General features: G+C 50.1%; 1 protein-coding gene across 1 annotated transcript in view; it reads left to right on the top strand.

Annotated features, from left to right (window-relative positions):
- ENPP6 (ectonucleotide pyrophosphatase/phosphodiesterase 6) overlaps positions 1-12,184 on the top strand; it is a 90,006-nt gene that overhangs the window by 28,949 nt on the left and 48,873 nt on the right. Inside the window, exon 2 of the mRNA XM_006772668.2 lies at positions 5,284-5,463. Coding sequence (XP_006772731.1) covers positions 5,284-5,463 — 180 coding nt within the window. The remainder of the gene's footprint in view (positions 1-5,283; positions 5,464-12,184) is intronic.

Raw genomic sequence — 12,184 nt, 5'->3', positions numbered from 1 at the left:
TGAGCAAACATATTAAGAACAGTATGCCATATATGCCAGGTCCCTTGAAACAGCAAGGATGGACCGGCTCCCGGCAATATCTGATATGCAGGATGGTCTTAGGCGATCCCTGTGAAAGGGTCGTTCGACCGCCAAAGGGGTCGCGACCCACAGGTTGAGAACTGCTGCTCTAAAGAGATTCCATCTCCAAAGAAGTAACTCAAGCTCACCTCTAAGTCCGCACAGAGGGGAGGGTGGACTCAGTTATCTGGACATTTCTTTGAGCTTTGCTAAAAAGTCACTCTCCCAAACCAAAACGTGTTTACATAAAAACTCCAGATCTTACACGTTTGTCCTTGTGCGGGAAACTCATTGCCTCCTTTCCTGCATTCTAGTCGTTAAGTAATGGCTCCAAGCCCGCGCCCGCCAGAGAAACAAAGCAGCGCGTTCTTTTGAGTCCAGTGACCTCGAAAGTGCGAGCATGAATGTCTCTAATCAAAGGACTCCCCCTCCTTAACATTTCGGATTATTTTTGCCTCTGCATCTCCCGCAATAATCAAAGCCTGCTGTCTCGGTCTTGCAATATCTGTGATTCCAACTGGAGTCTCGCCTGCGTCTGGCACATCCCGCAGCAGCTGCGTGTGAAGGTGAGCAAACTGTGAGCTGCTCTCTCAACGTGCAGATCCCAGTCGCAACCACATCTTTAACGCGCCAAGTTCTGCCTGCGGACAAGCGAAGAAAATAAGATGCGCTCCCCGGCAGAGGCGATCTGTAAAGCACATCTATTTCGATTTGTGAGCCAGGGGCTTCGAGAGGCATTGCTCATTCTCTCGAGTCCCTTGGATAGCAAGTATTTGTTTGAAAATGTACTGGCCAGGGTCTACACCAGTCTTCAGAACCGCCAAAGACTCAGGGAAAAGTGCTCAGAGGAGTCTGGTCCTGGGAAAGCCTGCCTTCCAGGACCCGCTCAGGCTGCCGGCTCGGAATCGGGGTACGATTGCTTCCGGGGGCCGTGTCAATTTGAGGTGATGTTTATACACTTGATCTCCAAAATGCACTCCTTAGCGTGAGACCCGAAGGGTTCAGGGCTTTGGACGACTCTTTCCACAGTTGGACTCTTTCCAGAGGGAGAGGGAACGGAAGATTCTTGCTATGTTAGTGCCCTGGGCTGGCAGCGTTCCCCCTTTAGGATACTTACGGTAACAGCACATGAGCGTGGACTGCAGGGGACAGGAGTGTGGCTGGCTTTCTGAGATGCAGGAAACTCCATGTGGCTACTTTCTTGAGAGTCTCCGAAGCAGACCTGGATTTGAGGCCATTTCTATTAAAACGGCCCAGTCCTGCTGGGCGATGAGAACCCAGTGGCTGCAGGGTCGCTGGTACCAGAGGGTGTGGACTGAGGCAGAGAGGCCTGGGTCGGACCAGGTTCTGCTCTTCTGCCCACTGCGTGGCCCGCGCCAGGTCACCCAGCCACTCTGAGCCTCAGTTCTCCTACCTGCACAGAGGATGGTCTTGTCTGTGTCCTAGGGTGATGGGAGGCCCAATGAGATGGGAGCTGGAAGCACTAGTTCCCACCACGTTGCCGGTGGCCAGACACTGCCAGGTCGTCTTTTCACTGAGCCACCAGCAGGCACCTGTCAAATGGGCTCAGGCCTTTGCCTTCAGTGATGACCCCTCCTGCGCCTCACCAGGCCCCCGGCGCCTCCATGCATTGGCCCAGGTGAGCTGCTACCTGAGTAGGCGGAGCCCTGGACCTCACCCCTGGACCGAGCTGGTCCGCAGTCATCCTGTCTGGAGGGTGGAGTTGGCAGATGGCATTAGAGCCAGCGTGTGGGCACCGGCTCCCTTCCCGTGGGCTTGCAAAGGGCTGGGACCTGCACTGGGTGCCACTTCCTACACCGCGATTCCTGCAGGAGGTCACAGTGGCGGAGAGCCAGGGCTGCGGGCCAGGCTGCCGGCTGAAGCCTGAGTCCACTACCCTCCTAGTGTGAGACTCTCTGGGCCTCAGTGGCTTCACCTGAGAAGTGGGCTAGTAGTGGTCTGTCTGACCACTTGGCCGGCATCTCCCCGCTGTACCCATCACCTTCCTGAGCTGGACAGACTGCCCTCAGCCTGGTTCAGTTTAAGCCAGACTTCCAGCAAGAGGGGGAGGGGGGAACGGAGGCCTGCCTGTAACTCCCCAGGGGCTGCCTCTGTGAAAATGTGTCTGTCCTAAAAGAATCGTCTCCAGCTCCTCATCAGTATGTGTAAACTGTATTTATGTTGCCATGTTTGGAATAAATTGAGGTGCCTAAAATATAAGTTTATTTTTCATGTTTGAACCAGCTGTTTTTTTTAAATTGATTTCAGAGAGAGGAAGAGAGAGTGAGAGAGAGATAGAAACATCAACGATGAGAGAGACACTGGGCATTGAGCTGCAACCTAGGCATGTGCCCCAACCGTGAATCAATCGTGACCTCCTGGTTCATGGGTTGACGTTCAACCATTGAGCCACACCAGCTGGGCTCAATCAGCTGTATCTAGTAGACACAGCCACATTCATCCAATGGAAGCACACATGGACCCAGGAAAACACAATGAATGGCTTTAGAAATTAAAGATGAGTATTACTTTGTAAAAGTGATTATACGCCAGAAATTAGGAAAGCTTTTGTATAATGAAAAATTACTTACTGGTTGTGGAACCTAAGTGTTTACAAACTCTTGTGTGTTAGGGATAAGGGAGAAAAAAGGAGGAAAATATTTAACTGTTGCAGGAGCTGCCCCCTTTTCCACAGTGAGCACTGAGTCTCCTGGTACAAATTTTAAAGCCCCACAGAGTTGTCCTTCGTCGACCTCTGCACCACACCTGAGAATCACCTGAGAGGCGTGGTGTGTGTTGGCATCAGGAAATTCTTCACCGAAGCCTTGAGCAAAGGGTTTCTCTGTTGAGCGCAAGCATAGACAAATCAAGAAGTGTTGCAGGTGGCCCAGCCGGTGTGGCTCAGTGGTTGAGCATCAACCTATGAACCAGGAGATCATGGTTCGATTCCCGGTCAGGGCACATGCCTGGGGTATGGGCTCGATCCCCAGTGTGGGGCATGCAGGAGGCAGCCTATCAATGTTCTCTTTTCATCATTGACGTTTCTCTCTCTCCCCCTCCTCCCTTCCTCTCTGAAACCAATTAAAACATATGTTTATAAAGAAGAAGAGTTGCAGATGTAGAAAAGGAGAGGGTCAGGTGGGATACTGAGGTCAGAGCTCGTGGGCTGCAGAAGCCAGCACCTTCGTTTTGCTCTGTTCTTTCCCACCACGTCCACCCGGGCAACACACACGAGCGAGTGAGAGAGACAGGCAGGTGAGAAACCAGCTCGAGCACGTGCGTCTCAGACTGACACGGGCCCAGCCACCAGTCTCACCCGTCGCGGAAGGGAAGTCCTCTCAGCAGAAGCCACAGAGCCTCCGAGGAGGTGGGGCTCTGTTTCCTGCTGCCTCCGCGACAGGCAGGCTTCCCAGGCCGGAGGGATGCGCCGGCGACCAGCCCCGCAGGGTGATGGGATTAAGCCCGTGATGAATACAGCCTCCCCTTGCCACCCCAGGCCCAAGCCACCAGGAGAATGAAACCCACTTTCCACACAGGGCCCGAGGGGGCCTTGTTGGAAGAACTCCCCTCTACACGCGGAAACCTTTAACTCATAAAAGGACAAAGCGCTGGTTCGGGAAAAGCTCTGGGTAAAAAAACCCACCCTGTGTGCGTCTCTGGGCTTCAAATTCAAAGCATGACTTGTGCAATGCCCGGGTTTCTGTGATGGAATAAAAGGTTTTCCTTTATGATATGTGGGAAATTGTATTTTATGTTTTTTCCTTGTTTTTGTTTAAAATTAAGTGTGTGTGTGTGTGTGTGTGTTGGGTGGGGACAGTGAACAAGAAACAGCAGCAGCAAACAAACAAAAGCCCGCGCTGATTAAGTGTAGTCAGCTCGAGGAAGCACGCTTCATTCCGTGCCAAGTGACGCTCACGAAAATTGCAGCAATTTTTGATGCACTTGCCAATGTTTGTGTTATTTTTACTTTAAAGATGTAACAGATTGCCGCAGCATAAATAAGTTAAGCCTCGTATTTCAGAAGCGTCCAAGCGCGTGTGTCTTTCGCTTCTGGCTTCCCTTCTGGGACGGAGCCGTGCCCAACAGAAGCAACCGCCGTGTCTCTAACACTCCATTTGGACTGTTGCTTTTTGGTGTTGAATCGGTTTTTCGCCGTTCTGTTCTAAGTGCCACAGGTTCTGTCACTGTTCAGTGTGGACGCGGTAACTCCCCTTCTACAGGAAGAAAGGGAATGGGCTCCATAGCATCTACTTGTGATCTCGCAGGAAGATCACCCGCTGGAAGGGGTGCGGGAGTGCTCACAACCCGCTGGAAGGGGTGCAGGAGTGCTCGGGGAGAGACCCTAACCCACGTCCCACAGGGGTCTGCCATTTCCACTCAGATTCATACTCAGACTTCAAGCCAGGAACAATGGGTCACATTTTGCACACGGCGTCCTCAGTTTAACATAAAAATAGCTTTAGACTTGGCAGATTGACTTCACACAAAATGATCCCATTCTCGATCAATTATTGGACTTCTCACTCTGTTGTGTGCTATTATGGTACAACTGAGAAAGAAGAAACATCTATGTTAAAAAAAATCAAATGCCAATTTTTATGCTGCTCTATACTTCCTAAGTGTGGTTGAACAGCTTTTATAAACTGAAAACAAAGATCTATATATATATAAATCTATCTATATATCTAAAAGGCTAATATGCTAAGTGTTCCTCCGCCTGTCCGACTGGTTGCTATGACGCGCACTGACCACCAGGGGGCAGATGTTCAACACAGGAGCTGCCGAGCTGTAGTGACTTGGCAGCGGCAGTTCTCCTGGGGCGATTCCACCTTCGGCAGTGGGTTACGTTGTTGCTGGAGCACTGTCAGCCCTGAATCTGGTTTACTGCACACTTGTGTTTGCATTCCACACCCTGTACAGCAGCAACTTTGCAGAGTGCACTCCGGGACCCCTCAGGGCATGTCAGAGAGCCAGTTTCAGCCCAATCCCCGCAGGCCAGGCAGAGGGACCCCACCTGTCAGAGGGACCCTGCACACTCTGCAGACACTGGGGAGAGGCCACGGGAGGTTGGCTCCAGAGCATTTTCATCTGGTCTAGCCCAGTACCGCCCCACCCGCCACCTAATTAATTTCCTTTCAATGTGCACGAATCCGTGCACCAGGTCACTAGTTCAATATAAAAATCCCAGAACAATAACGACAGCGTGTGTTCTGTTTACTGCAGGCAGACATACTGAGGTCCACCAGATGACCGGGAACTACATGTGGGACTCCAACAGCAATAAGTCATTTGACATTGGTGTCAACAAAGACAGCCTGATGCCTCTCTGGTGGAATGGATCAGAACCTCTGTGGGTCACCCTGACCAAAGCCAGAAGGAAGGTCCACATGTACTACTGGCCAGGTGAGTGCCTCCACCCACATCTCAAAACAACGTGGAGTCTCCAAAGACAAAGGATGCGGGTGACACGTGTGAAGACCAGGCCAGGGTTTGGAAAATGAGATCTCTATTCAAGAAGGATTGCTTTTGAGCATGTTTGTATAAAAAAATTGTTTTGAACTCTCTAACACCAGACCAGGCACGATGCCATTTCCAGATCCCCCTGGTTCAGCAATGCTGCTGTAGTCTATCATGCCTTTTCCGGCGCTAAATCTTAGATACACACGAGAGATAGTCACAGCATGCTTACTTGCCTGGCAAGAGAATCTGGCATGCCGTTTCTTTAGATTTTGAGCTCCGCTATGGTGTTGAAAAGATGATTCAAAGCACTTACAACTGTCAGTAGTGTATTTAATGAAGCCCCTTGAAATAATAGTCAATGAAAAACTAAATGACTTTACTTACTGCAATGAGGTAAGTAACCATGCAAGCTGCCCTGGCTTCTCTAAGGCATCTTCTCATCTCAGCAGTCGAAAATCTTTCATTAAGGATGAGAGGACTCAGTGATAATCAACTCACATTGTCTTCCCACTGGTGGGATTTGTTCTCAGGTAAGTGTGCAATTTGACTTTCCCATGGGCATGGCTGTAGACACTGTCTCCCTAATTCTTCTTCTTTTTTTTTTAAATATATTTTATTGAGTTTTTACAGAGAGGAAAGTAGAGAGAGAGAGAGTTAGAAACATCGACCAGCTGCCTCCTGCACACTCCCCACTGGGGATGTGCCCGCAACCAAGGTACATGCCCTTGACCGGAATCAAACCCGGGACCTTTCAGTCCGCAGGCCGACGCTCTATCCACTGAGCCAAACCGGTTTCGGCATGTCTCCCTAATTCTTAATGGTGCAGCGCCTATGCTTGCCATGTGGAAGAAGGCCTCAGGGAGGATCTAGAAATGAAGGGAAAGATAGGGAGAAGCAGCCGAGGGGGTCTCATTGGCTTGGGTTGGAGGGCAGCAGCGGCCCGGTAGAATTGTGAGAGCATGGCGGGTGGTGGGGGACGGCGGCAGAGAGTGGAGAGAAGGATGAGTAAGCCAAGGCTGAATCACAGATGGCCCACACTGAGGGTGTGGCCTTCAGCGGGAGTTTGGAAGATGCTGGATGGAGGTGGTCACGTGGAGAGCTCTTCAGGGCGCTCCAGGCTACGCCAGCTCTCAGAGGAGCATAGAACACAAACAGATGGAGACGATGGAGAGCCATGCTGTGGCGAGTGCCCTGAAAGTGCCCCAGAGCAGAGCCCGGCAGGTACAGGGGAGCGGTGAAGGCGGGAGCAGGCTGCATTCATCCAAAACTGGGCAGAAGGACAGGCAGACACAGTTTCAGGGGGAGTGCTAGAGTTTCCTCAGTAGACACCTGGGATTGTGTCCATCGCATCTCCCTTGGCTGATATGGTCAGAAGCTTTTGGCCAAGGGAGGGGCTTCAGAGAGCTCCATTACTGTTAAATGGAGACTCGACTTCTTCACGGAGTTGGATGTGAGATCAAGCAGACAAGACAGTGCATCAGCCAGGCGGGTCAGACTTGCTGGAGGAGCCAAGCGCTTGGGTCAGCCCGATGCAGGGAGGTCTGAAGCCAAAAGCTTGTGCTGCAGTTTGAGGTCATTCTCAGAAATCATTATTTAAAAAAACCAAAAAAAACCAACCAACTAGTGTCCACATGCAGACACAGGAGAGTGCAGATTGGGCGCGCTGCCTCGGGGACCACCTTTGAGCAAACCCAAGGGCCCGCAAAAGGAACACTGCCCGAGGCCAAGGGCGCTCTTCCACGCTATCTGCTTAACCTAACACTCTGGTCTTGGAACTTGAGCTCTTCGTGAGCAGTCACAGAGCATTATTCTTGATCTCATCCTGGAGAATCTGGCTCCTTAATGATAATAAACAACTTGAATTTCTGTATCACCGAGTATCTACAAAACCTCAAAGCTAATTTGCATGTAAAATGTCTTGTTGCTCCTCCAAAACAGCTCCTCAAAGGGCACGAAAGGGCCCGTCGCTTCCTTTGATTCACAGTTCAACAGCTGATGTGATGCGAAGCCTTAAGATCAGCTCATGGCGTTAACTGTTAGGAGGAAAGAAGCTGAAAGGCTAGCCTCCTAGAATTTCCCCAGTGACCTACATGGGGACTCGCTAAAGACCTCGCCGTGGTGAAGTCTTGATAAGAATTGGGTGAAAAGTCTCTGGTTTCCTACACACTGTCCAGTCCCACGGAACTGGAGACACAGATAGCGGCTGAGTGGCCGCTATCTCCTTAGGCCCTGTGGCCCGGCCCGCCAGGATGGCCCGGCACCTTGGCTGACAGCTGATGGATGAGGGTCACTGCTCTCCCCTCCCCACTCCCCCCTGGTTCCCTCCAGCCACAGCTAATAGCACGGCCAGCGTTCATTTGTCTCCGGAAGATGAAGTGAAGTGCGGTGGCATTTCTTCTAAACATGGCTGAATTTTGTTTTTCTTCTCGAATCCTCCTCTTCCTTCCCTGGTCCCGCAGGACGTTGCGCAGACCCCTCGAGGAGGCCTGGAAAACCTTCATTGCGCCAGTGAGCTGTGTTATGACACTCTGAGTCTCGCCATTAAGTCAATATTTAGAAGAGCAATTTAGAAATGGCAGGAGTTCAAGTCTTCCTGTCAGGTAGATAAAGCAGCAGACTGAAAAATTGATCAGTGGTGAGGAGTCCAAAACACCGCACCTCCAGTCCTGAGAAAGAGAATATTGTAAACAGACCCTTTATTCCCCCACCCTGTGGTGCCATTGAGCCGCACAGGGAGAAATGTGCCTCACGACATGATCCCAGGCCCGACATGGAATATTCCTTTGGGAAGGCCCAAAGGAACCGGCCAGGAACTGGATGACTAGGGCCTAGTAATGTTCTGCAAAGGGTAAGAGCTGATGGTGTGTCCCTCACTGATTTTATTTTTATTTTTTTAAATATATTTTAGAGAGAAAAGGGGAGACGGAGAGAGAGATAGAATCATCAATGATGAGAGAGCATCATTGATCGGCTGCCTCCTGCACACCCCACACTGGGAATTGGGCCGCACCCTGGGCATGTGCCCTGACCGGGAATCGAACTGTGATATCTTGGTTCACAGGTTGACGCTCAACCACCGAGCCACGCCAGCCGGGCGCCCTCACGGATTTTATTCCCCTGCCCTGCCCTTGTGCTCTGAGGTCCAAGGAATTTCATTGAGGGGGAGAAGGAAGAGGCTCCGTGTTCACTTCACGTGGAGAGTAACCCAAAGCAGAAGGGCGCTTCTTCCGGACCGTCAGTGCTACCGTACACAGTGGTGGTGGTTCCTAAGCTCATTCTTATGGCTCTCATGAAATACAAAAAAGGAACAAAAACCAGAAAGCTTTTAGGAGCCTGTGGTTCAGACTCTTTGGAGTGAGAGCCTAAAGAATCTAAGTTCCACTTCGTTCCGCATGCATTTTGCAGTGTTAACTCCCTACAGCCTCGCAATCAGGAGGACATGAGGGCAATCCTCCGTGTGGCTCTGGGATGGTGCTGGGTGCAGTCTGGGCCCTTCTACTGGCCTCTTCCTGTCCTGAGCAGGTGTTCAGATGAATAAGACACCTTCTATGTGGGTGAAAGACACACTTCCACCTCACTTCCCCTCGCCCACTTGCCAGAGGTGAGCTGGGTGCGGAGTTAACCATGGGTATCTGACTCAGCTTCTGTCAAGTTTTAGTTGTTAAAAGCAAGGTGATTTCATCAGGATACGTAAGGAGGCACATATTGGCTATTGATCAGGAATTGTGGATTGCTCACAGCATCCTCTCCTTGTCTGCTGTGGTGGATCCCTGACGACCTTCAACTGGGCTGTACTTAGATGCAGACACTTAGGCTCAGGGAATAGTAGGGGCCCAGCATCAATCACACAAATGTGTGCGTTAACATTATGGCCCAGCTGTTTGACTCTATGTATGTGACTTCAAACACTTGGATAACAAGTGGAATTTTTTTCAGGCAATATTTGACATTGCAAAGACAAGGGATCCAAATTTTCACTAAATGTTCCAATAACATCCCTGATTTGTCATTAGAGTTTAAGATGTATGTAATTTTAGAACTGGGAGAGGCCTTAGTATGTAGTTTGCTGGTTCCTACACTCTTTAGGAAACGGATAAAAACTATGATTCCCTTTCCAGATCAACACACCCTCTACATACTATACTCACAATTTTGTGCTCATGGAATACAAGAGACCACAATGATGAGGATTCCGAACAGTTTTCCATGGCAACATATGTCTCTATAATATCTAATTGATTTGACATTTTAAATGCGATGCAAACACGTGTTAAAACTCACCAAAGTATTCAATGAAACACAAGCTGTCGTCATTAATGATGTCTGGCAAGAGTAGGCATGGGTCAAAATTCTCTAAGATTCTTCGGGTTGAATTCACCTTGAATTGCTTCCTTGTGTGGGTAACTTTGGCAAAACTTCATCACTAAGGTTGTCTGTCTGTGTCAGCAAGAAAAAGATGACAAATTCGCATTTCGAGTTGAGGTCTTCCCAAAGAAGTGATTTTCTGAAGCAAGATTTCTAGGTGACAACCATTTAATAGTGTTTTTTTATTTTTATTGATCTTCCCCTTTCCAACCCCCCTCCACTTTTCCCCTCCACCCAGTCCCCCCTTTCCCAAGCTCTTGCTACAATTGTTGTCTGTGTCCATAGGCTATGCTTAGAGGCATATATGTTCTTTGGTTAATCTCTTCCTGTCCTTTCCTCCCTCTGAGATCTGCTATCTGTCTGTTCCATGGATCCATGTTTCTGGACCTATTTTGTCAGTTTATTGTGTTAGACTTCACATATAAGTGAGATCATGTGATATTTGTCTTTCTCTGACTGGCTTATTTTGTTTAACATGACAATCTCCAGGTCCATACCTGCTGTTGCAAAGGGTAAGAGACCCTTCCTTTTTCACAGCTGCGTAGTATTCCATTGTGTAAATGTGCCACAGCTTTTTTATTCACTCATCTACCGATGGGCATGTGGGCTGTTTCCAGATCTTGGCTATTGTAAATGGTGCTGCTATGAACAGCAACCATTTCTGCTGCAGGGAAATTGAGGAGGCATTGTCTCTCTGCACTGCTGTCTGCAGAAGCAATTCCTGCAGCGTTGGAACGTTTTCATAGCTACCCAGCCACCTCCAACCCTCTTTTGTAAGATGATGGCATGTTGGCCCATAGAGCTCAGAGTCTCTCAGCGGCATCCATATGGGATTAGAAAACCTTAAAGAGAAATCCAGGGATGAACTTGCCTTCTTCACAAATCACAGAGAATGTGTTTCTTCATAAAACACCTTACAAGGGTGTGACTCACGGCCCGGGAACAGGTCTCAGGAGACAACTATGAGCAAAACCAGATACAGGCTTTTCTCAGCCCCTGAGAATTTATCATCCAGTCAAGGAGACAGATGATAATCTCACATTAGCCCACGTAAATGTAAAAGTGCATTTGTTCAAGGCATGATCATGGAAAGCATATTGCATCATGGCATCATCTATAAGGGATCTGGTTTCATCTGGGAGCGTGACTCAACACCTGAGAGGGTGGCTAAGGTAGGGAAGCTAGAGTGAGGGTGTTGGGTGGGACAGAGCATCCAGACTGAGGGAACAGCATGTGCTAAAGTCCTGGATGGGATGGGAGACACATGGAGGAAACTGAGACGGGAGGGAGGATGGAGTGTGGGTGAGGCAAGACGCTGAGGCAAGGCCAAACTCCATGGTTTGAGCTGAAGAATTTGTTCTCATCGTGGGAGGAATAAGAAGTCATTGGAAATTTTTAAGAAGGAAGGTGACAGGATCACACTGGCATGTTGACAAGACTGCTCTGTAGCATGGACAATGGAATGTAGGCATCCACCATGGATGGACAAGAGGTGACCAACCAGTTAGGATGTTATTGCTCAGACCCAGGAAAGAGGAGAGGTTAGCTAGGACCAGGACAACAGAAGTGGTGAGAAATCGGTGGATGTCCAGGACCTGCTGATGGATTGGATTGGGGATTAAGAGATTGAGCCAAGGCCGGGGAGGGTCTTGTGCTCCTGTGGCACCAGTGGCCTCCCCACATTTGCCAGCAACTGCCCAGAGCATGGGAGGGGGATCCAGAGGGAGAGGTCCTGGCAGGGTGGAGAAACGGGCCCAAAGCTGGTACTTCCTGTAGTGAGCCAGGCCTCCGTAGAGAATGCCGGAGTCTTGGCTTTTGGTGGCTGAGGGCCGTTACCTGCACCCATCCCTCCCCGGCTGTGCCACAGTCTCGGCTGGTGCCAAACACCTCCTGGTCGGTGCCCTCTGCCGTGCCTCTCCTAGCTGGGTCAGGGCCGGCGGCTGTCTGATTCCGCGTGTGTTGGGACCGAGGTGGCGCTTCCCCCACCAGAGCCCTTTGTGTGCAGAGAGCTTCCCCCTCCTGTTCTCCTGCTGTGTTTCGGCACATCGCTGGGGCACTGGGGGAACCTCGGGGAATTTAGAGAAAAGAGCCAGAACGTGCCTCCTGCACCAATTCAGCCACCTCCTCACGGGACCTGTGCTCCGGTTTCATCATTTGTCCGACAGGGATGACCAGATCACCTCGCAGGCTTGCTGGGTACATGAATGGGACAGGATATGTAGAGTATTTGACCAGAGTAGATGCTCAGTCCATCCTCTGCCCAGATTCCAGAACGAGAGCTTAGCCTATGTCTGTTTTC

Source organism: Myotis davidii, unplaced genomic scaffold (assembly GCF_000327345.1).
Source record: "Myotis davidii unplaced genomic scaffold, ASM32734v1 scaffold184, whole genome shotgun sequence".
Taxonomy (NCBI): Eukaryota; Metazoa; Chordata; class Mammalia; order Chiroptera; family Vespertilionidae; genus Myotis; species Myotis davidii.
Note: the sequence above shows the minus strand (reverse complement) of the source record. Positions and strands in the feature narration are given on the sequence as shown.